The sequence below is a fragment of the Convolutriloba macropyga genome, chromosome 11 (assembly GCF_964194025.1).
Source record: "Convolutriloba macropyga chromosome 11, txConMacr16.3, whole genome shotgun sequence".
In the NCBI taxonomy this organism is placed as follows: domain Eukaryota; kingdom Metazoa; phylum Xenacoelomorpha; order Acoela; family Convolutidae; genus Convolutriloba; species Convolutriloba macropyga.
The window spans coordinates 14,966,134-14,993,161 of NC_134478.1; the positions used below are offsets into that span (position 1 = coordinate 14,966,134).

Consider the following 27,028-nt stretch of genomic DNA (forward strand, 5'->3'; position numbering starts at 1 on the left):
GCTCCTCTTTTGCGAGTCATTGATTCAAAACAACGTCTGAAAAACGGTAGTGTTTGTGAGCTTGAGCCAACTCATCGGATAGTTTTTACAAATTTAGACTATAAGAAGCTCCTAACAAACACAATTCAATCGATTTCAATTGAACTGAGAACGGAAACAGGACAATTAGTTCCCTTTTCGGGAACTGGAAAAGTTATTCTAACACTACAATTCAAAAAATTTTCCTCCTAAAATGGACTCTTATTATGCGAATCAAGCAACGTCTTTGCCTCACTTCTCTGGACATTGTCGTCAAAGAGGAAGTCGTTTTGGAGCCCTAGCTGCAGGCATTGGACGTGTTGCGCTGCCTTTAGCACGTCGTTTCATTTTGCCTACAGCGAAGCGTATCGGGATAGAGCTTTTGAAACAAAGTGTTCCAGAGATTTTGGATGTAGTCGGAAGCAAAATATCTCCTAAACAGGCGTTTAGAAATACAATCGCAAAAACTGTTAAAAAACAGACTGGGGGATTTCGACGAAATACTTCACGTCGGAGGATGTCAAGTCGAGTCAAGCCACAGAAAGCGATCAACAAACGCAAAAAAACTATTTCAGCGCACAGAGCTCCAAAAAGAAGTCGGTCAGATTTTTTTGCCAGAGTGAACGATGATCGCTAATTTGTTACCATCAGAAGCAACTCACAGTTCTTTGGATTTATTCAAAAAACCTTCTCTTTTAGTAACTTTCGATGGTAGTTTTTGTCAAAAGTTGGGCCCAGTCTACAGTCCAAATGGACCCATGTTAGAATTTGAAGTCGCCGGTGACCGAAATAATTTTATTGACTTACAGAAAATTTTCTTTGAAGTAAAATGTAAAATTGTCCAGTCATCGGAAGCTGATTTGAGATATGACGCAGGAGCAGCAACAGATGTTACGAAGACAGATGCTCCCTATTTTTGCAATAATGTGTTACATTCACTCTTCTCTGACTGTACAGTGTCTGCTAATGGACTAAAAATTTCAAACGCTAACGGAAACTATGCTCATAAAAGTTTTATTGAAACAGAATTTTCACATAACAAAGATGCAAAAAACACCTGGTTGGCATGTCAGGGTTACTCCTACGAAGAAAATCCAGGAGCGCTGTCAACTGCGGAAGTGAACAGAAGGAAAGCCTTAGTGAGGCAATCAGCTGAGTGCACATTCTACGGTAAAGTTGCAGTCGACTTTTTCACCTGTGACAGACATTTGCTAAGTGGTGTGACACTTCGCATTGCATTTAGACGGTCAATAGATGATTTTGTTATAATGTCTGACAATGCTGCCAAGCACTACAAAGTAAAAATTGTCGAAGCTAATTTGTATGTGCGCAAGATGACATTGAACGATGATGTTGTATCGGCTATTGAAAAAACTTTATTAAAAGTCAAGCTTCGTATCCCTACCTGGAGACTCTAACAAAAACGTTTTTGGCGTCAACGGGTCTCCACAGTTGGAAACAAGAAGATTTTTTGCCAGAGAACCGATTCGTAGACTAGCAATTTGTCTGAACACTAACGAAGCGTTTCTTGGTAACAACAGACAAAATCCATTTAATTTCCGCAAATTCAACCTTGAGCAGATTTTTATTTATCGAAACGGTTTACCTGTGGCAGACAGTCCAATATCAACAAGTGATGACAAAGGTCTTTACTTTAACACAATATCCGATTTAGCTTACATCGACAATGGTCATGGAATAAGTTTGACAGATTACCCAAATCATTTCATAAAGGTTTTTGATTTGACCAGCACCCAACAAGCATCCCACGATTTTATTCATCCTGAGCTTACAAATTTGTCAATTTCTATTGAGTTGAAATTTTCTGCGGCCTTACCGAACAATATGGAAATATTCATTATTGGCGAAAAAGCTAGCACAATATTTGTTGATAGTGCAAGAAGAGTATCAAAGAATCACATTCTGACAAATTAATAATGGATGAAGATGATATTAATGGTTTAATCCAAGGTTGCAAAACTCTTAAATATAAATTCCATGGTGTGTTTGCGGCCAACAACTTTCCGGAAAAAATGAACAGAAACAGCTTCCTTATTGTTAATGCAGCAACTGCTGAAAATATTGGCAGCCACTGGTTACTATTATGCAGAAAAAACAATCAACTTTTGTTTGCCGATCCTCTTGGTCAGCCCATTTCATCGTACAAACACCTATATCAAAGAATCGTTTCCGTTGGCAGCGATCACAACATCTATCAACTCTTGGAGAATCAACCAATTCAAAGAGCAAACTCTAAATTTTGTGGACTTTTTTGTATTTATATTGCTCATTTTGTTTTCAATGCTCAAAAACTTGTAAATATTAGCGATAATGAATTGATTCGTTTCGCTTTTCATATGATGTTCTAACCTTACTAACTTGAGAAATTTATTTTTTTTTCAAAACTTTACTTTTTCTTCATACACAAAGCGAACACTCAATAAATCAGAATCAATATTCAATTTTCCATATCCACTCATAAAAATATCCATAATTTGACAAAAAGCGCCAGAATGAGGACCATACAAAATTGTTTCAACTCTTCGTAAAGTTTCACTATTAACAAAATCAGTTTGAACTTGTTTCGATGGAGGCCGGGCATTGTAGATAGTTTTTTGAGCAACTACTGGCATCTTGGCACTCGGTTTGAGATTGACATTTGTTTGTTTTGCAGAGCTGCTTTTCGATAAATTGTTGTGGTTAGCAAAAGCTGGCAGTCGTTTGCGCACTGACTGTGAATCGGTTTTTTCTCCCGAACCGTTGAATTCGATTGCCAATTTGAGTTTTGTAAAAACGTCTCCATTAGTCTCCAAGTTTGGTGCAGTCCAAAACAAGAATTTGAAAGCTGTATAAACACAAGGCACAGGAAAGCTCTGATATCGTTTCACTGTTTCGTTTTCAAAAGTAGTTGTATCAATCAGAACGTGATAATGACTGTTTACTAAATTGCAAAATTCGGAATCAAAATGTGCACACACTGCATAAAAATTTCCAATAGAAAAGCTAAGTTTTTCTTCAAGAATGAGAAATTTGAACTGTTTCTGAAATTGTTTAAAGTAATTTGGAGAACGCTCAAACATCGCCTCAACCATCGTTGTTGGCAACTTCTTTTTGAATTTTTGGTTTCTTCGCTAGTGGTGGTTTTGTTGTTGACAGCTGGTCAGCCACTGAGTTCTGTATTTTGCTAGCTGAGCTGACCAAATTTTCAAACTCTCCAAGAGTTAGAGAAATTCTCTGTTCAAACTCGTAATCGTCTGTTGCTTTTTTGAACAATTTCAGAAATACATATGTCCCTGTCCTTTCATAGGTTTTCAGCGTTGCTCTGATTAAGCGCTTATCAGTTTTGGAAATATCGAAATAACAATCTCCAAACTCTGTGTCTTTAGTGGACGTGAAAGGCATAGTGTGCAACTTGTTTTATTACTTTCAAGTGTTATAATGTGTAAAACTCCAACTCAATGGGGCGGCAAGTTGGGTTTAAACAAGTGTCGTCAAACTGCCTAACTAAATCCAAATGATTTGTGAATACAGGCTCAAGTACGCCTACGGCGTACTTGAGTCTGTCTGTTGTTCACATATTGCATAATTAATTTCAGCTGTGACCTTAGATAAGACAAAAAACATATGTGAACCTAGGTGTGTACTTGGACCAGCAGTGCACTGTACACTTTTTATTGGAATTATATGCGTACCATATGTTTTGAGAACACAAATGTGACCCACCCTGGGTGGGCATTTGAACAAGCAGTGCAGTGTACACTGTTTATTGATATTATATGCGGACCACATGTTTTGGTTCTATAGAGAAAACAGATGTGACCCTAGGTGTGTATTTGGACCAGCAGTGCAGTGTACACTGTTTATTGGAATTATATGCGGACCATATGTTTATAACTTGGAACAGATGTGACCCTGGGTGTGTGATATAATTAGAAGCACAAGTGAACCTACAGCAGTAAGGAAATTCTGATAAGAATAAACATGCACCAGCGTACAATGAAATGCTAATAATAAAATACGCTCTGGATAAGAACTGAGTTAGTACACACTATAAAGTGTATCGACCCATGTATAATAACAAAATTTAGAGCATATATTGGAGCACATACACTACCAAAATTAAAACCATATTTGACCCCAGATATAATTTGTTGAATTAAACGTTGTGCAATATTACTTTAAAAATAGTTATTCATTTTCTTTAAACCTTGCGTTCAGTGCACTTTGCTTTCTTTCAACAGTTCGTTACCAGACAAACACCTACCAACAGTCTTCTATCAAATTGGTTTTAGTTTCTTTCTCAAAATTTGTACAAAAATTATGTCCGTTCAAATACTTGCTGAATCTGTAATTTCCTTGGAGCGAACATTGGTTTATCAGACAGTGTTCGAAAACTTTGTTGTGCTTATTCAACAGAAGAGACAAGGCGATGTTCGGCAAGCTTACCAGCACTGCTTGATACCCAAGCTTTTCATTAACGCAATTGCTTCTTTACCAGAGAAGACAGAACCAGCAGATTGCAGTCTTATTACATCAGGAGGACATTTACCTCCAAAAACTTTGCCAACATTTCAGCATCTTGGCATGGAGTCATTACCTGACGACGTTAAACGAATTTTGTTTCGTTACGATTGCGACTGTGTGCCTCTGTTTGAAAACCAGCTAGGGGCTTATCAGGCTTGCGAAAACTTAGCTGACATGTGGGGCATAAAGTCATCACCTTTCTCCCCAGAAAATCAATCCCAATTGGATTCAGCCAGCTTGCCAGTAACACCAGCAGTTGATCCGAGTCCCAGTTTGACACCGACATCTAGTCCATCTCTCTTTGCGGGAATTCACAAGAACAATTCTACGGCTCTGTTCAGTGACAACCAGTTTGATACAACGTTACTGTCAGCTACACAATTTCAAACGCCAGAACCAGCACGTGTTTTTGGTGTCACAGACACGTCAAAGATTTGCAATGCACCAAAGAAACGGCTATCTGAGAATACTTTAATGGACTTATTTGATTAACTTGAAAACTAAACTTAATGGATCACCACAAAACTCTTTTATATAGTGAGATGCTAACTTGATTTTGTTTCAAGAATGTGTGATTTCAACTTTTTAGAAGCTGAATTTAGCTTTTTAAATCTGTTTTATAGCTTTAAATCTGCTGAGTCAAAGAAATTAAAACATTGCTACTGATCAAGTTCGAACATGTTCAGAAAAGACTTTCATTATAACGTAAACATTTGTTTCCTAACAAACACTCAATTATTACAACTACTATGACGTGGTGAGATTTTTCAATATTATATCCAGAAATACTTTTCCCAATCTGCAAAACTTTTGTTATTATTATATATATTAAACATAAAGTTTAGAGATATAGCCATATGTGAGAGTATGCAGTATTGACGCTAATAACAAGTTAACTCCATGCCACAGCTGTAGCATGGATTGAATTCCAAATTCAATTCATAAGTCGAAGAACTGTTCAAAAAATAAAAAATAATCAAACAAAATATTTCGAAAAAAATGCATTTCAAACGTCAAATTTTGACACTTAATTCAGTAGATGCCCTCTTCAGCTTACACTAGAATCAACTCTCATTTGTTACTTGGGGATCAATTGAAAAAAAAGAGCATGTTAGTTTGAAAAAAAACGAAAAAAACTCAAAAAAAATTTTTTTTAACACATGACCTCTGACCTTTGACCCCAAAAAAGAGGGTTCCAAAAAATACTTGGGATGAAACTGATTGTTCAGTAAGACTCAGCATACTCTAAAGTACAAAACATCTCATCACACTCGTCAAATTTTACTCATCCGTTATGGAGATAATTAGCCTCTAATTAGCGACTAATTAAGGGTTAATTAACCTAATTACTAATAACTGAAAAAAAAATTCAAATTTTTGCAACGGTTTTGTACTCACTGCTTGATGCCCGACGTTATTGCTCATAAGGATCATCATCAAAAAACGGCTCCTTCACCGATTTTCGAAACATCTGGCAATTAATGTCACATTAACATCTGGCATTAATTAGCATATGAAGTACCCTAAGGAAAGATGTTAGATTGGTTGTCTTTAAATTTTTGGACTTATTGGGCCCTCAGTGTAAATTTATCTCATAACAGCTGTCATCAAAAAAGGCCTCAGAAAAAAGACACATGTTTATTTCATGTAATTGTCATGTAATTGTTAAATAATGACTTGATTGACAGAAAAACAAACTTTTTGTCTGTTTATTTTTGAGCAATTTTTTAATATGGGTCCTATGTTTTTCGGCACGGGGAGCATTTTTGCTCATCACACTTAAGAACGTAGGACAACTGTAACCATCCGTAATTGAAAATGCATAAAATAGCGCTTTTTATTACAATTTTGAATATTAGCATGTTTTTCCAGGTTCTCAAAAAAGTTTTTTGACACAAACGATGATCAGCAATACTCGGTAGGGTTCCCTGTGGTGGTATATTTTGGCATACGATTGCAATGGAGAGTTGAAAACACATCTTTTTTCTCTCAAAAGTAACAAAATTTCGAAATAAAGGTACGCGCCAAAACCGACCAATCAGAAAACAGCATTTCAAAACTTCGAATTTGGCGCCTATGCAGTACTGTAGTCTCTAATACTGTAAACCCGAGAAACCATTTCTTGTTCATTCGTTTCTACTGTTCGTACTCGAGTTTAACAATTCGTTCTTACTAAAGTTAGACAATTCAAAAATGGGTTTCCAGTGTCGTTATTGTGATTCTATTCTGAGTACAAAAGGAAATCGCTCCAGGCATGAGCATAAATTCCATCCTGATGAGATTGGTTTACCCGTTTATCAATGCTCATTATGTGAGTTTACTTGTCGGAAGATTTCTTTGCTCGAAGAACACATGAAAACTGCACACCAACGATTCACCAATTGCTGTCAAAGCTGCCTACTCGGATTCAACGATTGCCATCTTTACGTACAGCATATGACTTCCGTTCATCACTTACCCGTCCTAGGTGAACAATTTCAGCCTCGAGACACTCCGTTGGAAAGTGCATTCCATGGAGTACTGAGATCGTTCGAGTCAACAGCGGCCGAAGAGTCCAACGATCTCGAAAACCATATGCGGATACAAAAACCCAAAATAGACACTCTAATAAGTGAGCAGTTGACCCAGGGCCCTCAAAGAGTTCAACTGTGTGCAAAATTGCGGCTTGTCAAAGTTATGTATGATGAGCCAGATATGCCAGAAGATGACCGTATTGAAATATACGCAAACTCTCTGATGACTCCTGTCTATGCAAACGGACTGTCGGATGAAGCGTATTGGCAAATGGTGGAGAAGATGATGAGCGTATTGACAACCTTCAACTCTTTGGGGAGTGGTTGGACAATCGAAAAAGTTCTCAAAGTTGACGTCAAATTCGCACGTTTCAGACCAATTCTTGGTTCATCATACATCGCGTTGCCGTCAAAAATTGCCAACTGCAGAGGATTGCTCAACGTTAGGAACCACGAAGATCGAGATTGCTTCAGGTATTGTTTTGTGGCCGCTTATCACATGTATCATCAGATAAGTTTAGATAGAATTGATCGTAACTATCAAACCGAAAAAACTTCACCAACTACATACAATCAACCAGGACTGCATCAACCTCTGGGCGATTTTACTATGCCCATGGGCTTTGCAGACATTCCTCAATTTGAAACACTCAACAACGTTTAGGTAAACGTGTTTGGATACGATAACGGCCAGTTTTTCCCTCTAAAAATTTCGTCATACAGCTCAGATTTTGTTGTGGATTTACTTTTGCTGTACGACTGTGACCGTCATCACTACGTCCTGACTACAAACCTGGCGAAGGTTGTTTGCTACGTGCGAGGACTTGATTACAGATTCTCCTACAAAATTTGTCGAAACTGTTTTTTGATTTGTCAAGAAGGACTTGAAAGTTACAACCTACATCTCAATAACTGTTGCAAAAATGCACCTGCTGTTATTCATATGCCTTCAAGTGAGAACAACTCATACAAATTCACGAACTTCGCTGCTACGTGGTTTGTCCCTCTTGTTATCTATTTTGACTTCGAGTCTTTCTTACGACCCGTGTCTTCTTGCAAGGGAACAAGTGATAAAGCCTTTACACAGGTCAAGGAGATACATGAACCGTGTGGCTTTGCGCTAACAGTGATTGATCACCACTCATCAAAGCCAACCTTTCATCATGTAGACAGTTCTTCTGCTTGCATGACAAATTTTGTCAAAATGCTTCACAAACTAGCCAGAGATATTTATCAGCAGAAAAGGAAGCACCCTTTCTTCAAAGGCGATAGACGAAACTTGGGAAAGTCTAACGCTACGCACTGTTGGATTTGTGAAAAATCGTTTTCAGAAACGGAAGATCCAGAGAACACAATTGACCTGGACCATTGCCACTACAGTGGTAAATTCTTGGGATGGGCACATGAGAAATGCAATCGCTTGAGACGAAATATCAATTTCACCCCTGTTGTGGGTCATAATATTCAAAATTATGACTTACATCACATTTGCTTGGCACTGAATAACTGCGAGCCAACCACAACCATCAGCGTCATACCAGCCACCGACGAGAAATACATATCAATGACATTTGGTGTGCTTATTGACACTTTCGTAACGGAAAAGGGAAAAACAGTGAAAGTTTACGAATATCTTCGATTCATAGACTCCTTCAAGATGATGAACAGTTCTTTAGAGAAACTTGTTGAAACTTTACCCGATGACCGTTTCGAAATAATGAGGGCAATGTTTTCTACATTATCTGATGCTAACCTTCAGCTACTTAAACAGAAAGGCTACTACCCTTACTCTCATGTGACTAGTCGGTCCAAGTTAAGTGACACCAGTCTCCCGCCACTGAGCAAGTGGGGTAACACTCTGGACGGAGGGGCAGTGAAGGTAACGGAGACTAATTTACAACATGCACGCAGGATGTGGGAAATTCTGGAATGTGGAACACTGCAGGATTATCATGACTCATACTTGAAGCTGGACTGTGCACTACTCGCATGTGTTTGCGAATTCCATCGACAGTTGAGTTTCGATACGTATAAACTGGACTGTATGCACTTCTTCACCCTACCCAATATGGCTAAGGAAGCATCACTTAGAATCTGCAAAGCCAATGTCGAGTTACTGACTGAGCGCGAACACTTGGACATGATTGAACCCGCAATTCGCGGTGGAGTCACATCTGTCTTTGAAAGTCGGCGCTTCACTGCAAATAACTCCTATATTCCCAACCACGATAGCACGGAGGAGTCCTGTTTTGGATTCTGTGTCGACGCTAATAACCTTTATGGTGGCGTAATGCAATTAGAGAAACTACCGCTCGCCGAATTTGCGTTCAACACAGATATTCAACTTCAAGAGATTTTAGACACCGCCGATGACGCTAGCATTGGATACTTTGTAGAGGTCGATATCTCTTACCCGCCGAGCCTTCATGATGAGCATCGCGATTTTCCGTTGGCACCCACAAAAGACGTGGTTGAAGATGAGTGGTTGAGCGATTACCAGATCGAATTAAAAGAACAACACAATCTCCCATCTTCCAAAGTAAAGAAACTCCTGCAAACGTTCTTTGATAAAGAGAGATACGTGGTCCACTACAAACTGCTGAAACTTTATGTCCAACTCGGCTTGGTAATCAGGAAAGTTCACAGAGTGCTTCAATTTCGACAAGAAAACTGGCTGTCGCCATACATTACACTAAATAGTGAAAAGCGGCAAGTTGCGTCAAACAAGTTTGAAGAGAACTTTTATAAACTGATGAATAATGCAGTTTATGGTAAAAACTGCGAATCGAAAAGACGCAGAAATAAAATAACAATCTCACGAGATGCCGAGCATGCGCTGAAGATAGTATCCAGATTTGAGTTTGATCGCTATATGATCTTTGGGGAGAATTTAGCAGCTTTGACCACACGACCAAAGTCCATTTATTGGAACACTCCCACTATTGTGGGAGCGACCATATTAGATCTTGCAAAATTCCACATGTACTCATTCCATTACAATGTCATGCGCCCCAACTTTAATTGTCGCCTTCTTTACAGCGATACAGATAGTCTCTTTTATGCGATAAAAAGCGACGATTTTTATACAGAGTTATCGCAGAAGCCTCAGTCAGTATTAAGTCATTTTGATTTCTCAAATTACCCACCCAATCATTTTCTTTACAATACCACTAACAAAAGAGTCGTCCTCAAATACAAGGACGAATTCGCCGGCGACTATATTACTGACTTTATCTGTTTGAAGCCGAAGCTGTACTCCATCCTGTCAAAAAGTAAGTTTATTCTCTCATAAAACAAAATTGTTAGTTGTTGTATAAAAATTCGTATTGGGTTAATAGGCATCTGGAAGGTGTTAAATCGTATTATATTTACATAGGGGGTTAGTAATTATAATAGCACCTAATTTTTCTCATTTCTTTCTTTCTTTTAGGTTGTCGAAAACTTTCAGCAAAAGGGGTGACGAGGGCCGCACAACAACATCTTTGCCACGTCGACTTCCTAAACACTCTCAGCACTGGAAACCACCTGCGCTCAGAGAACACCAGGATTGTGTCCGACCACCACAGGCTGCAGACAGTTACTACAAACAAAATTTGTCTGTCAGCTTTTGACAACAAGCGCTATATACTACCCGATGGCATAAAAACCCTCCCGTTTGGCCATTATGAAATTGTCGATTATGCTATCGATGAAATTGATTGGAATAACGACGATGTGGATTGGGATTATGACGATTTTAGCGACTTACTTTTGAGCTCTAGCCCAGAGTGGGATAACAGTTTTGTTGTACCACATTCCTCTGCAGATACCACCCAAAGCTCCAACACATGGCAACCACCAGACCCCGGTTTTGTCGCTGCTCAGAATATAAATGATTCAGATATTGAAAGTAGCCATATCGTTGATTTCGATGCCAGTTTTGAAGAAAACTCTACGCCCGATAATCCGTTCATTAATTTTGAGGCAGAAGAAGCAAGTGAAAGCGAGTCAGAGGGCCCAGTGTGCAAAACTGCAAGGCGATATTAGTGTGCATAATTAAATTTAATTGCCCAGAGAGAGAGACACGCAAAACTGAACCAGTATTGATTTTGCATGCAGTGTGATATTTGGTTTTAATTTAATTTGTTTGAGTGTTTTGAAATCAAAAGCAAGCGGCGAGACAGAAGGCAAAGTTAAAGGGAAACAAAAGCGGCAAGACTCAAAAGGGAATGATTGAATAGGAGAGGGATATAAACAGCGGCGGAAAGATTTTATCCCGCCTATCCTATTCCCACTTAACCGCCACTACCTATTATCCTATCGTTAAGAGTCGAATGATAACCCCCCCTTTCTTTACGTAGGTATTATATACTACTAATCTGACCTAAGGATGTGTAATTTGATGTTTACATCAAGTTCTTTTACAATAGTTCATCTACCGACCTTTTCTTGTACTTCAGTGCCCTTGCAGGTGAATTCAATCAATCTCCAACATTTAATTATTCTTTATCAGCGCGATTGTGCATGCTGGAAAAACAGTTCAAATTGTTGTTAATGAAAAAGGTCAACTCTTTGATTGTTTTCGTCACAGTAAAAATGAGAATGTTACTTCATTTTAAAGAAAATGATATCTGTTCAGGACTGTTCTATCATTTATCATAGCATCCCAATCAGAAATTTCAAAATAAGCACATCCAAATTAAAACTTATTAGACGAAACTTGAGATATTTGAGCAAAGCTTTATTTTTTGTCACAAGTTTCCACTAATGGCGCTAAGAATCGTTGTTTTCGGAATTATATGTAGAACTTTTTGTGTACGGGATTCAATGTCGTTTTTCAGATCCTTTCTCACAGAAATTTGATAAAAAGTTTATCAAATTTTCTTAAAGTTTGCGCCACTGGATTTGTTTTTGTTACGTTACTGTTATTATCAATTTTATTAAGAACTTGAGAGTGAGAATGTGTTGAGCATGCGTTGAGTACTTTTTAATAATTCAATTGTTGTAATTTAATTTTTTTGTTCCGACCCCTCTTGAGGAGGGAGGAACTATATACTCAAATGGGTTTTTTTGTTCTGTCAATTTTCGCTGATCGATATATTCATCGTAGAGAGTTGAGACTGGTATCACTAGAAAATTCGTCCAGGGTAGAATATGGAAATAAAAAGATTTTTTATTTTCGCTTTTTACTGGGAGTTATCGAGGTTTAAACTTCTGAGAAAAGTAGAGTGAATTCTGTTGTTTTTATTCACATTTTTCGGAATTTTTGCCTAAATTTTTCGTTAATTTTGCTAAAATTTGACAAAATTTTTAAAAACAGTGTTGTTAATTTTAATTTTAAAGACAGAAAAGTTTTGTTGATCATTTTGATTTAATTTTTTTCTCAAAAATTCTGGCTAAATTTTTCAAAATTCAGCCTTTCTCATCAAAAACAGCACGAAATAAGCTTCTATAGTCCACTTTGGTTAAATTTGCCGGAAGTACAACCCCAAAACACACCAATATAATCTTTGTGGACTCACAGGGCTCTTTTTACTTCAATTTCTGTTGAGAATGCTCTGTAATTAAGACTTTGCCGCTTTTGCAAACTTTACTCAATGATTATCAAAAACGCGAAATTTATTTCTGAGTTGTTGAATAACAAATTATCTATATCTATAACACCCGAAAATTTAAGTGTTCCTAATGGATGACCAGCATTAAAAGGACCAGTTTTGGGCCAATCTTGGACTATTACAATCCAAAAAGAATTTGGATTATAATCAATCGGTCTATTCTTTTTTCAAAAAAAAATTGATCTTATTTATATTAGTTAAAGAACGGAAAATAACAAATCACAGCTCAGGAGTCATAGGTCTAACTGACTTCCTGAGCAGCTCCAAGCCAATGTTTTTAGATATTAACATGAAAGCGCGTGATCCTTTTAACTTTTAAAAATAATTGATTTTTTACTGAATGATCGCGTAACAAACTTTTCCTGTAATTTTTGCCTAATTTGGTCAACTTGTAGCGTAGTGTCGTGAAGGAAACAATATTTCATCTTTTCACTGACTTAAAATTTAATGTGTATTGTTTTCTGGCTTTTTTATTACTAGATTTCAATTTTTTTATTTTTAGATTTCTGCCCATTTTTAACGTTTTCTAGTTTCGTCAAACTATTACATTATTAACCGGTCTTATATCACAATATTGGCATCCAAAATAAAATACAATTGAACATTTTAAAGTCCTGAAAGATATAGATTGTCGTTTATCGGCTTCAAGATTTCTCTCTTGAAGAATTTAATTGGTTTTTTTAAATTTTGTCTTCAACTGTCGTTTTTACTTTGTCGTTTTATTCGTATAAAGTTTTCTTTTTGATGACAAGTTTCGTTTTTTTTGCATAGTGGAATAGATGAGCCGATATTCTGATATTAGTAGACAGCTGATGGCTTTCATGACATTGAAAACAATTGTTGTCCAAAATAAAAAAAAACTTTTTAACTTTGCAATTTTGCCCTTTTCCTGTCCTTTTTTTACCTAGTCTCGTTAATTACGGGTCAATCTGGTGTCAAATTAAGATGTCAAAAGGGATTAAGGCAAAATTTTTTATATTTTTTAATGAATTCGTTGTGAACTTACTGGCTTTGTCACCGATTTTTATGAAAAAAAATAAAATAAATTGATTTTTGTCATTTTTGACGTCCTTATTGTAGACGCAAGACATTTTCTGGATAATTGCAGGTTTCGAGAGCTTCATTTGGATATTTGGATGAATAGACGAAGCTTTTTATTTATTTCAATTTGTAATTAAAGGCTTTTGTAATTTCGATATTGTTTTTGTTTCGAAAAAAAGTTGAAAGTTATTTTTAATTTTGCCCATTTATTTTCTTTTTTGTCCACTTGTTACTTAGTCTCATTAAAGAAAAGCCACATACTGCATTTTTGCTGTTTGAAGAAGGCACAACCAAGAAATTTTTGAGGGCGAAAATATGGCTTTAGGGCTTCAACAGCGTTTTCTGGCAAGTTTTAATTAAATTTTGCTAGCTGATTTTTTGTTGTTCTTTTTAGCCGCATGAAAAATTGAGTAAGGACAGGTCCTAATTTCCTTCTATATAAACTTTTGTAACCGTATTTCGTTGAGATTCCTTACTTGAATCTTAATGGTTTTCATTAATTTAAAGTTAATTGTTTTAAAATAAAGTAAGCTAATTTTTTCATTTTTATCGTTTTTATTCTTTTTTGTCTAATTGTTACCAAACCTTCATATGGACTGATCCCATATTTTTTCTGGTGATTTATAGGTTATTTTGTTTAGTTTTAGTTTTGTATGACGGTATGTTTGTTTGTTATTAAGTTTTGTTTTTTTTTAAACGCACATAAAGTTTTTGATGTAATTAATGTTTGTTGTTGTTGTTGTTTGATCTTGCTGTTCGACTTAACTCGCTTTCTTAATATTAGCATATCTCATCAACCTGGTGAACTATTTTTTTACTCCACTGAGTGTTTTGCTTTGGAGGCTATCTTTTGCTCATGCACTATTTTTTTGAAAAAAAGTTTGGATTTTTTTGGGTTTTTCTTTTGGTTTTTTTGGGATTCCCAAAAATTATTTATGGGTTTTTCTATCTGTTCCTCTTTTGATAGACAATTATGCCAAAATTGTGGATGAGCGGGGTCGGGACCTTATGTGCGGTTGCACCTTACCGAGCCTCCTTGTTATAAAATTTGAGTTTTTGATGCTGAAACGAACATATAATTCCAGACAGAATTTCGAGCTTGAGATACATTCAAATTCGATTTGAAGATAACTTTGCATTCAGCTATTGAACAAACACTGTAAACCTAAAAATTCATAGCGTCAGTTTGCATAACCTAATAGGAGGCGGCTCTCGGCTTTCATTTCTTAGGAGTGGAAGAACTTTTTTGATGTTATAAGCAAATTGAGGAGGGGGAATTATTCGATTTGTCTGTATTTTTAAAGTGAGAATGCTCGACCTATTTTACGTATGAAAAACAGTTTTCAACCTTACTTGCCTTTAGAAGAAGTTTTTGCCGCGACTTGATTAGTTTCCTGACCTCGGGATGTCAGCGATAAAAACGCAAAAATATGTGGTTCAAAAATGATGCAAAAAGGATGGGCGGTGCATTGAATTTATTCAAAGACCATTGTCAAGCAATGAAAAGAAAAAAATGGCCATTTATAGGCGTTGATCTTACCTAATTTTGGCGTATTCTAAATTTTACTTAAAGTCAACGCTTCAATTTTAGCTATATTTTTTTACAAATAAGCTTTTAATTTATTTTGATCGTAGATAATTTCAATGTTTACCTTTTAGCGCTGATCATACTTAATTTATCATTTAAAATAATAGCCTATAGATCTTATATTTTATAGTTTATCTTAAAAAATTAGTGTTTACACCGAGGGGGTTTCATGGCTACAATTTACGGCTGCTTGCTAACAAAAACCAAGGGATTCAATGCATTCACTACCATTTAAAATGATGCATGATATTACAGTCAGTTTTTTGACGATACGGTTCTTGGCAAAAGTGAGGTTTGGTAGCGCCTTGCTGGAAGAGGCAAAAAATGTGTAGAAGGGCTGTGGGTCGAGTCTCAGAGACAGACCTCTTAGGGTTAAAACTATGTAAGATCTACGTTTGGAAACGCTAAAAGTATATAAGATCAACGCTGGGAAACTCTAAATTCGTGTGAGATAAGCTGTAACTATTGTTGGTTAGTTAGAAATTTACTAGAATTTTTCTTGCTTAATTTTGCGATGCAAGCGTAGAATTCATGGTTTTAAATTCAACCTTTTGATCGCAAAAATATGTAAGAAATTTGCGGAAAAATTGTCTAAATTGTCAACCCTAGTTATCGCTGATCTTACTTTCGCTTGACCCATGAAAATACGCGTTTCCACACTTGATTTTTTAAAAATTGAGGACTAAACAACCTACATTAAAACATAATTGTCTAATCTATCGCAATAAACTATAATAAGACGTTCGTGTTTTATTAATATATTTGTGGTGTCCATTAAGAAGATGTTATTTGTGGCACTACGATAAGACAACATGTGTTTGTTGAAGGAATGACTTTGAGGACAGTGAACCAATCTGACACGTCTGTGACAATTCTAGCTGAGTTGCCACCGCAACCTACAAATCCAACTACTACCACTACTGATCAACCCACGACAACTTCTTCCACCACACCATCACCCCCAAATCCATCCACAGCGGTTAATAAAGTTTATTTTTTTTGCAAAAATGTAATTCATGGTGTTGATCGTCTCCATAATACATTTCATCCTGGGACGACGTGTCATGCAACGCAAGAAATAGCAAAATATGTAAGATTTGCGATGAATCCGGTGAAAAAGATGTAAGCGTTGAATGCGGTAAAAAATTGTAAAAGACTGCTGCAAAAGTTGGACAACAGATTTTATTATCAGTCTTGATTGTCGATTTATTGTTGGCAAATTTAGATAATTATTTGAGCAGAGAACTTTGAGGTATCGGAATTTGCAAACACACCCCACCCCCTCCCCAAAAGAATCTGTACCATTTGACGGCGCAATAGACAAATTAATATAGTAGTCACTCTGTGATTCTTACTGTAATATGTGAAAAATGAATGCCGTGTATAACTGTTTCACGTTTTTTTGTCTATCAGACAATTTTCTCTTATCTTCTACCAAGTTTTGGTTCACACGAAAGCGTGATCACGGGTCAATTAGATCTGAAGTTCTCTGATTACCCGAGGTGAGGTCGTGGATTTATGACTCGCCAAAACGTCGTCTGGGGGGGGGGGGGGGGGGGTGTCATTCCGGTTCGTTAAATACACGGACCCGGAAGACAATGACCCGCTAATTCGATTAATAAGTCTGGTATTTTGCAACTGTGACCCGGTCTTTCAAGTCATAAACATGACGTTTGGAATCATAAATAATAATACCTCGAATCATAATTCTTCGTAAATTGAATCATACATCCCAAACTTATCATGATTCTGATAGTTCGATTCATAAGTCTGTTATGTGAAAACAGCTTCCCCCTTATTCCGAGTTACAGATATGGCTTTTCGAATCATAATCCACTGATTTCTAATCATAATCCACTGTTTCTAACCATACACCCGGTAATTCGAATCATAAAATGTAGTGTCCGAAAATTTTCTCAAGTTGATTGAAAAAACCAACTTTTTGAGATTTTCCTGTATTTTCTGTTGGTATTTCCCTCCTCCTGTTTCACCCGGGTTGGGACCGGGTTGGGTACGGCGGAGTTAAAAACAAACAACTGTAGGAGATTTTGAGAAGAGAGCACTAGGTGAAAAAACAGATTAAACTCAATCATCGAACAAAACAAAGCAGAACAAAACATTATTATCACAATAAAGCTATAGCAAAAATTTTTTCTACTCTACACTCTTAGCACGCAGGGGACACTTCATGTCAAGTTTGGTTTGATTTAGACAACTCTAAGACCCAATAAAAAAAACTATAGTTAAAATTCGTTATTCGCAAAACTTGCAAATTTCCGTACGAAAACCTAATTTTTTTGTAGATAAGTTTTAGCAAAAAGTTTTCTACTCTACTCTCTTGGTACACAGGGATACTCCATATCAAGTTTTGTTTGATTACAACAACTCTAAGACCCAATAAAAAAACTATAGTTAAAATTCGTTATTCGCAAAATTTGCAAATTTCCGTAAGAAAACCTAAATTTTTTGTAGATAAGCTTTAGCAAAATTTATTCTACTCTACGCACTTAGTACACAGGGGATACTCCATGCCAAGTCTGATTCATTTCGACAACTCTAAGACCAAATAAAAGAACTTTTTTTAAAATTCGGTATTTGCAAAATCTGCAAATTTCCGTACAAACATCTAACTTTTTTCATAGACAAGCCTCGCAAAAATTTTTTCTACTCTACGCACTTAGTACACAGGGGATACTCCATGCCAAGTTTGATTCATTTCGACAACTCTAAGACCAAATAAAAAAAAACTATATTAAAAATTGTTATTCGCAAAATTTGCAAATTTTCTTACGAGTACATAACTTTTCATAGACAAGCTATGGCCCAAACTCTTTTTACTCTACACTCTTAGCACAAGGGGGATAATTCATGCCAAGTTCCCTTGGATTTTAACGACTCTTTGTCCCAATAAAAGAACTATAGTTAAAATTCATTATACGCAAAATTTGCAAACTTCCGCATTATACTGACCACGCTGATCATACTGACCAAACTGATTATGCTTATCATATTGATCAGGTTGATCAAGCTGATCATACGGATCATGCTGATCAAACTGATCAAGCTCACCATACTGATCATGCTGATTATACTACCCATGCTGATCATACTGGCCATGCTAATCATACTGATCATACTGATCACACTGATCATGCTGATCAAACTGATCAAGCTCACCATACTGATCATGCTGATTATACTGCCCATGCTGATCATACTGGTCATGCTAATCATACTGATCTTGCTGATCATACTGATTATGCCGCTCATACTGATGATGCTGATCATACTGATCATGCTGATTAAACTGATCATGCTGATCATACTGATCAAGCTGACCATACTGATCATGCTGATTATACTGATCATGCTCATCATACTGACCATGCTGATCATACTGATCATAATAATTATGCTGATCATACTGTTCATGCTTCTCATACTGCTCATATTTCCGGCACCTTCCGTCGATTTCCGGCACCTTCTGGCGCCTTCCAGCGACTCCAGGCACTTTTCGGCGACTTCACAGTTTGACTTCACATCTGCACACAGTTTCGTCCAACTTTTCTCCACCCCGACCATCTTCCGCGCACTTTATTCCACTCTCCCTTTGAGCTGCCGTCGATGAATATGGCGGGCGGTGGTTCTAAGAAGAGGACGCATGTTGCGGTAAGAACTCATAGATGGCGATGTCGCTTGAAGAAGCAGGACGGGGCGGAAAGGGGAAGTTGCCGGAAATTGCGGGAAGTCGTTGGAAGTCGAAATAATTATCGTTGACCTAATTTCAATGTTTCTACAGATTTGGTTAGAAATATGGAATTGAAGTGTCCATGAAAAATGAAAGTTTTAATCCCAAATTACACAATGTTGACAGCAAAGGCCCAAAATTTTACTAACTTTTAAAGTCTATGGGTCAATTGGTGAGGAAAATAATATTGCATAATGATACTTAAGAGAGATAATTTATGCCGCAATAGCCGTGCTATGGTCTCTCAGTAGCTAGAAGGCATTTGAAACAAACTAAAATAGGGATCTTTTCTGTTTCGCCCCCCAATAAATTTACGCCCCCCGTTACAAATTATATGTTGTTATATAGCACGTTATTATGTAAAAAAATAGCACGTGCGCCTGAGGGCGTAAAAGATATAAGCCCACTAAGCTGGGGTGGGGGGAGGAGCAAAACAGAATAGATCCTAAAATAGTCTAACATGAGATCAAAATTATGGCGGGTTAATTACGTTTGATGAGTGTGGGAAAAAAAGCTGTTGCATTAGCAGCTTCTTCGTTCCTTCTGAGCGCTATAGAAAACTTGGAGATCAAAATGAATCAGATAAATTTTGTTCGGTGTTATTTTTTTTCTGTTCTTGTGTCAAATATCGGATATTCGGTCGTCTCTATAAAATTTCAATTAAATCAATTCTCAAATGAAGTAAGACACGTGGGTTTCAGGTTGAGCGTAAGTTTATTTACAAGCTTTTGTTAGAGGATCTATTCTATTTCGGCCCCCAGTGTTTTTTATAACCCCCAATTACAAATTATATGTTGTTATATAGCACCATACTATGTAAGAAAATAGCACGGAGGTCAAAAAAGATTTATGCTCACTAAGATGGGGGGTGGGTCGATACAGAATAGATCCTTTTTGAGTTTCATTTTTGATCTTTCCTACACTTCAGACAAAAAATCCGGCAAAACCAGCAAAAAGATGAACAAAAATCTTTCAAACTTGTTTGGTCGTTTCCCTCTTCGCTACTATTATTTCTACACAGTTATTCACAGTTGTTCATTTGGATGCAATTTCTGGCAAAAATAAAACAGAAAAAAATTGCAAGGTAGAATAAGATTTTTTGGAAATTAATTCGGCAATTCGGGAAAGGAAGTCTGTATTTGTACTAATTTTTATACTGCATTGCTTAATAAATTGATTCGGTGTTGTTTATGTCGGACACACTTTGAACTAAAAAATAACGTAACAATCCAAAATAGGTACTAAGAAGAGGAGAAGGAACCCGTGAAAAGATTTTTTCAGATTTTTGTCTTTTGAATGCTTGTTTTTTGAAATCAAAGCAAGAATTAAATTTCCCTTTGTTTTGTTTTGATTAAGATTTGTATAATCCAATATCGCTTTATTAATTTTATGTAATATCAATTTCATATCAATTTAAATATCAACATAAGTTAATTCACTCCCACTCGAACGAATCCTCATACTTTTTCAGTTTTCTTCCGGTTTTCAAACTGCTCCTTAGTTTCAATCGGAGATAAATTTTGCACTTACTCTAAAGAAGTCAAGAGTAGCCCTTAAGTTTTATGTATTGATTTTTCTCTTTTTCTTCTGTACAGTACATTAACAAAAACGAAAAATGGACTCGACAGAAAACAGGTCTCGTTCCCATTAACAGGCCTCAATTCATCATATATATTCCTCCATTTTGAGAAAACGTTTGTACTATAAAGAATTTGATGCCTCTAAGCAAGCAAACAAATGAATCAAAATTGAAGCGAAACTCCCTCAAAAATCAGCCAGAAAACTGCAAAAGTTCTTCATACCTAAACACTCACCCACAATATGAAAGAGCAGGACTAGTGCTGATTTATGGCACGTAAAATATCATCGATCTCCAAATGTTGATTGAGAATTGTCTTCGTTGATTTGCGTGAAAACCATTGCTTGTCCAAAGTATAGCTTCTCTTAATTTGAAATGACTATTTTTTATATGAAAATATAATAGACTCTCAATGGGACAAAGATTAGAAAACTTACAATTTTCACAAAGAACCGAGTAAATGCAAAAAAAATCAAAGGTTTACAAAAGTTGAGAGTTTGAAAAAAAGAGCATTTAGTTTGGAACCCTTGTTTTCAGTAAGTTAGAATTCAATTAAGTTTTATTTGATTTTATTGTTTTGTGTAATGAAAATTTGTAGAATAATGTTTAGCAACTACCAATAAAAAATAATGAAGGCAACACATTAACAACAAAGTATATTTTTTAAAAGAAATCTTAAATCTTAAAAGAAATCTTCAATCATATACAGCCTGGCTTTGTTCTATTTGCGAATATGATTTTTTTATACAGCAGTTCGACTGCAAGAACTTTAAAATCTGAGTTTTCTATTTTTCATTCAAAGCGACCCCTTTTTGCAAAACTGGTTTTATTGAAGTTAAATGTGCAGTACATGATTTTAAGTTATCAACTTTTCCGTTTTTCGTAGGTGTTAACTCCACAAGAAACTGACTGACCCTGTTCACAATCCGATATTTCCAAAAAACGAGTTTTATAGCACTAATGATCTGGAACATTACAAATTGAAAGATTTTCTATTTTTCTCAACGAATAAACCCAACAAAAAGCAAACAGCTTGTAAAAACCACATTAAAAAACTTAATTAAAGTTTCTTAATTAAAATTAATAATAAAATTAAAATTTCTACATGACAGCCCAATTAAAACAAAATTAAATGAATTCAATTCAATTCAAAACTATTAAAAATGAGTAAGTGTACTCCACTTTTACAACGTATTAAGATACAAAATTGTTTGTTTGGGACCAGTAGAGACCTGTAACGGGCTAAGAAGTACCACTATTTTCAGTAAACGAGTTGTTCTCTCAAAAAATTGTTTTCTTCTCAGATGCCAAATATACCCGGCAAAAGCTTGTTTTGATGATGCTTTTGGTAATAAATCTAACAAAGCGACTCGGTAATGTGCGATTTCACATAAGGTTCCGACCCCGCTCATCCAAAAGTTTGGCATGGTTGTCTACCAAATGAGGCACATAGAAAAACCCAAAAATTCAAGTATTAAAAAAAATTGGTGTATGAACGAAAAGATAGCTTCCAAAGCAAATAACTCAGTGGTGGAGTTAAAATTGGTGCATTAGATTGATGAGATGTGCAAATAGTAAAAAGCGAGTCAAGACGAACAGCAAAATTGAACAACATCAACAAAAATTAGTTACATCAAAAACTTTGTGTCCGTTTTAAAAGCAAAACTTAAGAACAAAGTCAAAATAGCGTCAGATAAAACTGATATTAAGCAAAATAACTGGTAATTCACCACAAAGGATATGGGACTAGTCAATAAAAAGGCCTGGTAACAATTAGACATTAAAGAGCAAAAACAGTAAAGTTGAAAAATTCGCTTTTTTTTAAAACAATTAATTTCAAAGTAATGAAAACCATTAGAAATCAACTAAAATATTTAAGCAAAACTTAATAACCAATTCAAAATAGCGTCAGATAAAACTGATATTATGCAAAATAACTGGTAATTCACCACAAAGGATATGGGACTAGTCAATAAAAAGGCCTGGTAACAATTAGACATTAAAGAGCAAAAACAGTAAAGTTGAAAAATTCGCTTTTTTTAAAACAATTAATTTCAAAGTAATGAAAACCATTAGAAATCAACTAAAATATTTAAGCAAAACTTAATAACCAATTCAAAATAGCGTCAGATAAAACTGATATTATGCAAAATAACTGGTAATTCACCACAAAGGATATGGGACTAGTCAATAAAAAGGCCTGGTAACAATTAGACATTAAAGAGCAAAAACAGTAAAGTTGAAAAATTCGCTTTTTTTAAAACAATTAATTTCATAGTAATGAAAACCATTAGAAATCAACTAAAATATTTAAGCAAAACTTAATAACAAAGTCAAAATAGCGTCAGATAAAACTGATATTAAGCAAAATAACTGGTAATTCACCACAAAGGATATAGGACTAGTCAATAAAAAGGCCTGGTAACAATTAGACATTAAAGAGCAAAAACAGTAAAGTTGAAAAATTCGCTTTTTTTAAAACAATTAATTTCAAAGTAATGAAAACCATTAGAAATCAACTAAAATATCCCATAATTGTACGGATACCAATGCTTCTATAGAAGGAATTAAGAACTGCCGTTATTCCATTTTCATGCGGTTACAAAAACAACAACAAATAGAGAACAAACAAAAAATCAATTAAAACTTGGCAGAAAACGCTTTCGATACCCTAAAGCCATAATATGGCCATCAAAATATGTTTGATTGCACTTTCTGCAAGTACCAATAATAAAATAGGTGACCTCTCATTAATGAAGCTAGGTAACAAGTACACAAAAAGAGAAAAAAAATTGCAAAATTAGGTAACACTTAAATTTTTATTTCGAAAATTTTTTTTCCAAAGACATGAACGCCATTAATTACAAAATGAAATAATTAAATAGGTTCCTTTATTCTTTCAAAGGCACCATGATAATTACAATTATCCAGAATATGTCTTACGTCTACAAAAAGAACGTCAAACATGACAAAAATTTCAAATTAATTTACTTTTTTTCCGTGTCGAAGCCAAAAATCAAAAATTAATTTTCTTTTTATTAGTGTCGAAGCTTTTAAAAACGAATTCTTTAAAAACATTAGATTTTGTGACGCCAATTCTTTTTGAAATCTTCTTTTGACAAAAAAATGTCATATTTGGCCTGTAATTAACGAGACTAGATAACAAACAGGCAATAAAAGGAACAAAATTGCGAAGTTGAAAAGGGTTTTTTTTTTAATTTTGAAAACAGTTGTTTGCTTTGTCATGAAAGCCATCAGCTATCTGCCAATATCAGAATATTGTCTCATCTTTTTTTCCATAAAAAGCCAATGAACCCAGGTCATTGTACAGGAAACTTCAAACGACTAAAAAGACAAAATAAAAACGACACTTAAGGACAAACTTTCAAATAAATTCTTCGAAAATGTCGTTAAAATCATTATCTTCATCTTTAAGGACTTTAACTTAATCAATTGTATCTTATTTTGACAGCCAATAATGTGATATATGAACATTCTTTAACGTGATAATGTGACAAAACTCGAAAACGTGAAAAATGGGCAAAAACTAAAACTTTTTTTTAGAAAAATGTGAAATCTAGTAGTATCAAAACCAGAAAACCATAACTTAAGGCGTAAAACCGCATTAAAGATTGAATTTGATTTCAAAAGAAAGAAGAAGCGTTCTTTCATTGCTGACAATAAGCTACAAGTTGACCAAATTAAGAGAAAAACAGAGGCAAAGTTCAATAAGTCGTTATTTGTTTATAAATCAAATACCTTTAAAAGTCAAAATGACCACAAGCTTTGACGTAATCATCTAGATACTATAATCTGTTGCTAATGAGGAAGCCAATTGAACCTGTCATTGGTGAGCTTTGGTTTGAAATGTTCTGTTATTTGTTTAGTATAGAAAAGATTGAATTTTTTAATAAAAAGACCGACTGATTACAATCCGAAATAATTTTGGATTATACTAGTCCAAGATTGGTCCAAAACTAGACCTGCTAATTCTGTTTGTCCGTTAGGAACACTTAGTCATTCGAATGCTATAGATATCAATATTTTGTTAGTTAAAAATAAATTAATAGCGAATAAGTTTAGCAAAAACGGCAAAGTTTTAATTACAAAGCACCCTCCACGGAATTTCAAGCAGAAAAAGCCCCCTTTTTGAGTCTACAAAGAGTTTGTTAGCGGTGTTTGGTTCTGTACTTCCTGTAAATTTAATCAAATTGGACTAAAGAAACTTATTTCGTGCTGTTTTTGATGCAAAAGTCTTTAATATTCAATAGCCTTTAATATTCTTTCGTCTTTACAAATAAAATCAACAATACTTTCTTCAAAAAATTAACAAATTTTAGCAAAATTGGCAATATTTTATTCAAAAATTCCGCAAAATTTGAATAAAATCTCACTGGAGTTCACTCTATTTTCTCAAAGTTTAAACCTCGATAACTCCCTGTAAAAAACGAAAATTAAAAAAATCTTTTTAATTCCATATTCTACACTGGACAAGCTTTCTAATGATACCAGTCTCAACTCTCTACCATGAATATATCGATCGGCCAAAATTGTCTGAACAAAAAAAACCCATTTGAGTATATAGTTCCTCCCCCCTCAAGCGCGGTTGGAACAACAATATTCCTACGAGATAAAATTCTCAGTCATGGTAAAATTGATATGCACATATGGTAAAATTGTTTCGAAAAAGGTTCTATGTTTGAACAAACAGATGTTTTGTAAATGTTTTTTTTTCTCAATTGATCATTATCATAACCAAATAACAGCCACATTTTGAATTCTTCCTCGTCCTCAGCTTGCCCAATTTTTGTTTCGCGAAAAACTGACCAGAACCTCCCTTCTATGCTTTCTAAGTAGATAAAAATCATTTGCAGAACTAATTTCCGGCGGAAAATTTAGAGCTAAAAAATTATTCTCAAATAATTGTGACCTATTTTAATTCAAGCACTAAGCTAATCTTTACTCGACACACAGCAATTCGGATGTGTTGTGCGAGCGAAATTTTGCAACTAAGATCTTAATCCAGAAGCATGTGAGGGAGTGTCTGGACCTTTATGTATAGTAATGTCACTGGTCTTGACGTCCTGGTTTTGGCCTTTTCCTCGTTTTTCTTGGCTATACAGGATTAAAATCGGATCAGAGTTGAACCATGTCGCCCCTCCAACTCATTAGTGTTGTCGTTGTGTCATAAGTAAGAGTTAGTTTTTCTTGATGCTCGAATCAATTTAGTGCCAAAAACTGAAAAAGTGAACCAATATCTTGTTGGGGACCTCTTACAGTTCGATGCCCGGCCTGCGTGAAATCTTTGAACACTTCAGTTTTCATTCAATGATGTTTAGCAGATGTTTTTTAGCCTTTCACTAGTGGCAGGATTCAGTCACCAATTCCGCAGCTGCGCAACCCAAACCCAGACCCTCCCCAGGAGAATATTGCTCTTACTGCCATTGAACCCAACTATCAATACCCAGGAGACAATGACCCAGATGCTCAAGATCCGGTCATTGACAACGATGAGACTCGAAGACAGCGACGTCATACTCTAGATGTTGGACTGTTTCCTTGTATAATTTGTTACAAAGTCAAATCAAAGAATAAATTGTACTTCCTATCGGTGGAGACATTTCACGTTTTTCTGATCGTAATATCATGAATAATAACAGCAGAGTCAAAATAATTCAAGGTTTTTCTTTCCATGATATGCGTCTGGAATTTATCTTTTTAACACCCCGGTTGAAGATTTTTCTAAAAATTATGTATGAAATGCGCTAAAATCCGCTGAATTTTCAAAAAGTTCAGCTCGTTTTCAACCTTTTGTCGGGTTGGTCGAGTTTCGAAGCCCTCTTCGATTTCCTATTCATCACTTGCACCATTGATTCTTAAAATTCTTCTTAATTAGTTTGATTTTGTATTAACAAACCGTTTTCTCAGAAATTCTCTGAAAAGCGCAGTAATGAGCTGAAATCAAATAGGAAAATGGTTAATTTTTCAGCACATTTCCTGCATAACTTAAGCCCATTTCAGCGATTTTCAGCGCGTTTCTTCCAATATGATAATCGTCAACATTGGATCCAACTAAATGGTAAGAATTTCAGAGATCAGAGCAGAAAAGCGCTAAACTGCTCAGAAATTATTGCTTACAAAATTTAGCGCATTATTATTTAATGATTATAAGCTGATGCTTTGAAAATTTTATTAATAATTTCAGCGCATTCCGTTCTCTTTTTTAAACAGCATAATGTGCTGAAACTGCAGTGACATCTCAAATCGGGCCGTGAAAAGGTCAGTGTGAAATGCAATTTTTGTTTTTGTTTATCAGCTGAAAGCCAATTCTTAGTTTTATTCTGGGCAACAAAAAATTATGCTCAATTTTTGAGGCGGCAGTAAAAAAAAAGACTGAACAAATGAAGTATCGCACGGAATAAA

At 35.4% G+C, this 27,028-nt stretch overlaps 1 protein-coding gene across 1 annotated transcript in view; it reads left to right on the plus strand.

The window, feature by feature from the left end:
- The window catches only part of LOC142349998 (uncharacterized), a 211,291-nt gene that overhangs the window by 12,845 nt on the left and 171,418 nt on the right, over positions 1-27,028 (plus strand). The window contains exons 2-3 of the mRNA XM_075401883.1: positions 16,106-16,257; positions 25,959-26,150. Of these exons, the coding sequence (XP_075257998.1) occupies positions 16,106-16,257; positions 25,959-26,150 (344 nt within the window). The remainder of the gene's footprint in view (positions 1-16,105; positions 16,258-25,958; positions 26,151-27,028) is intronic.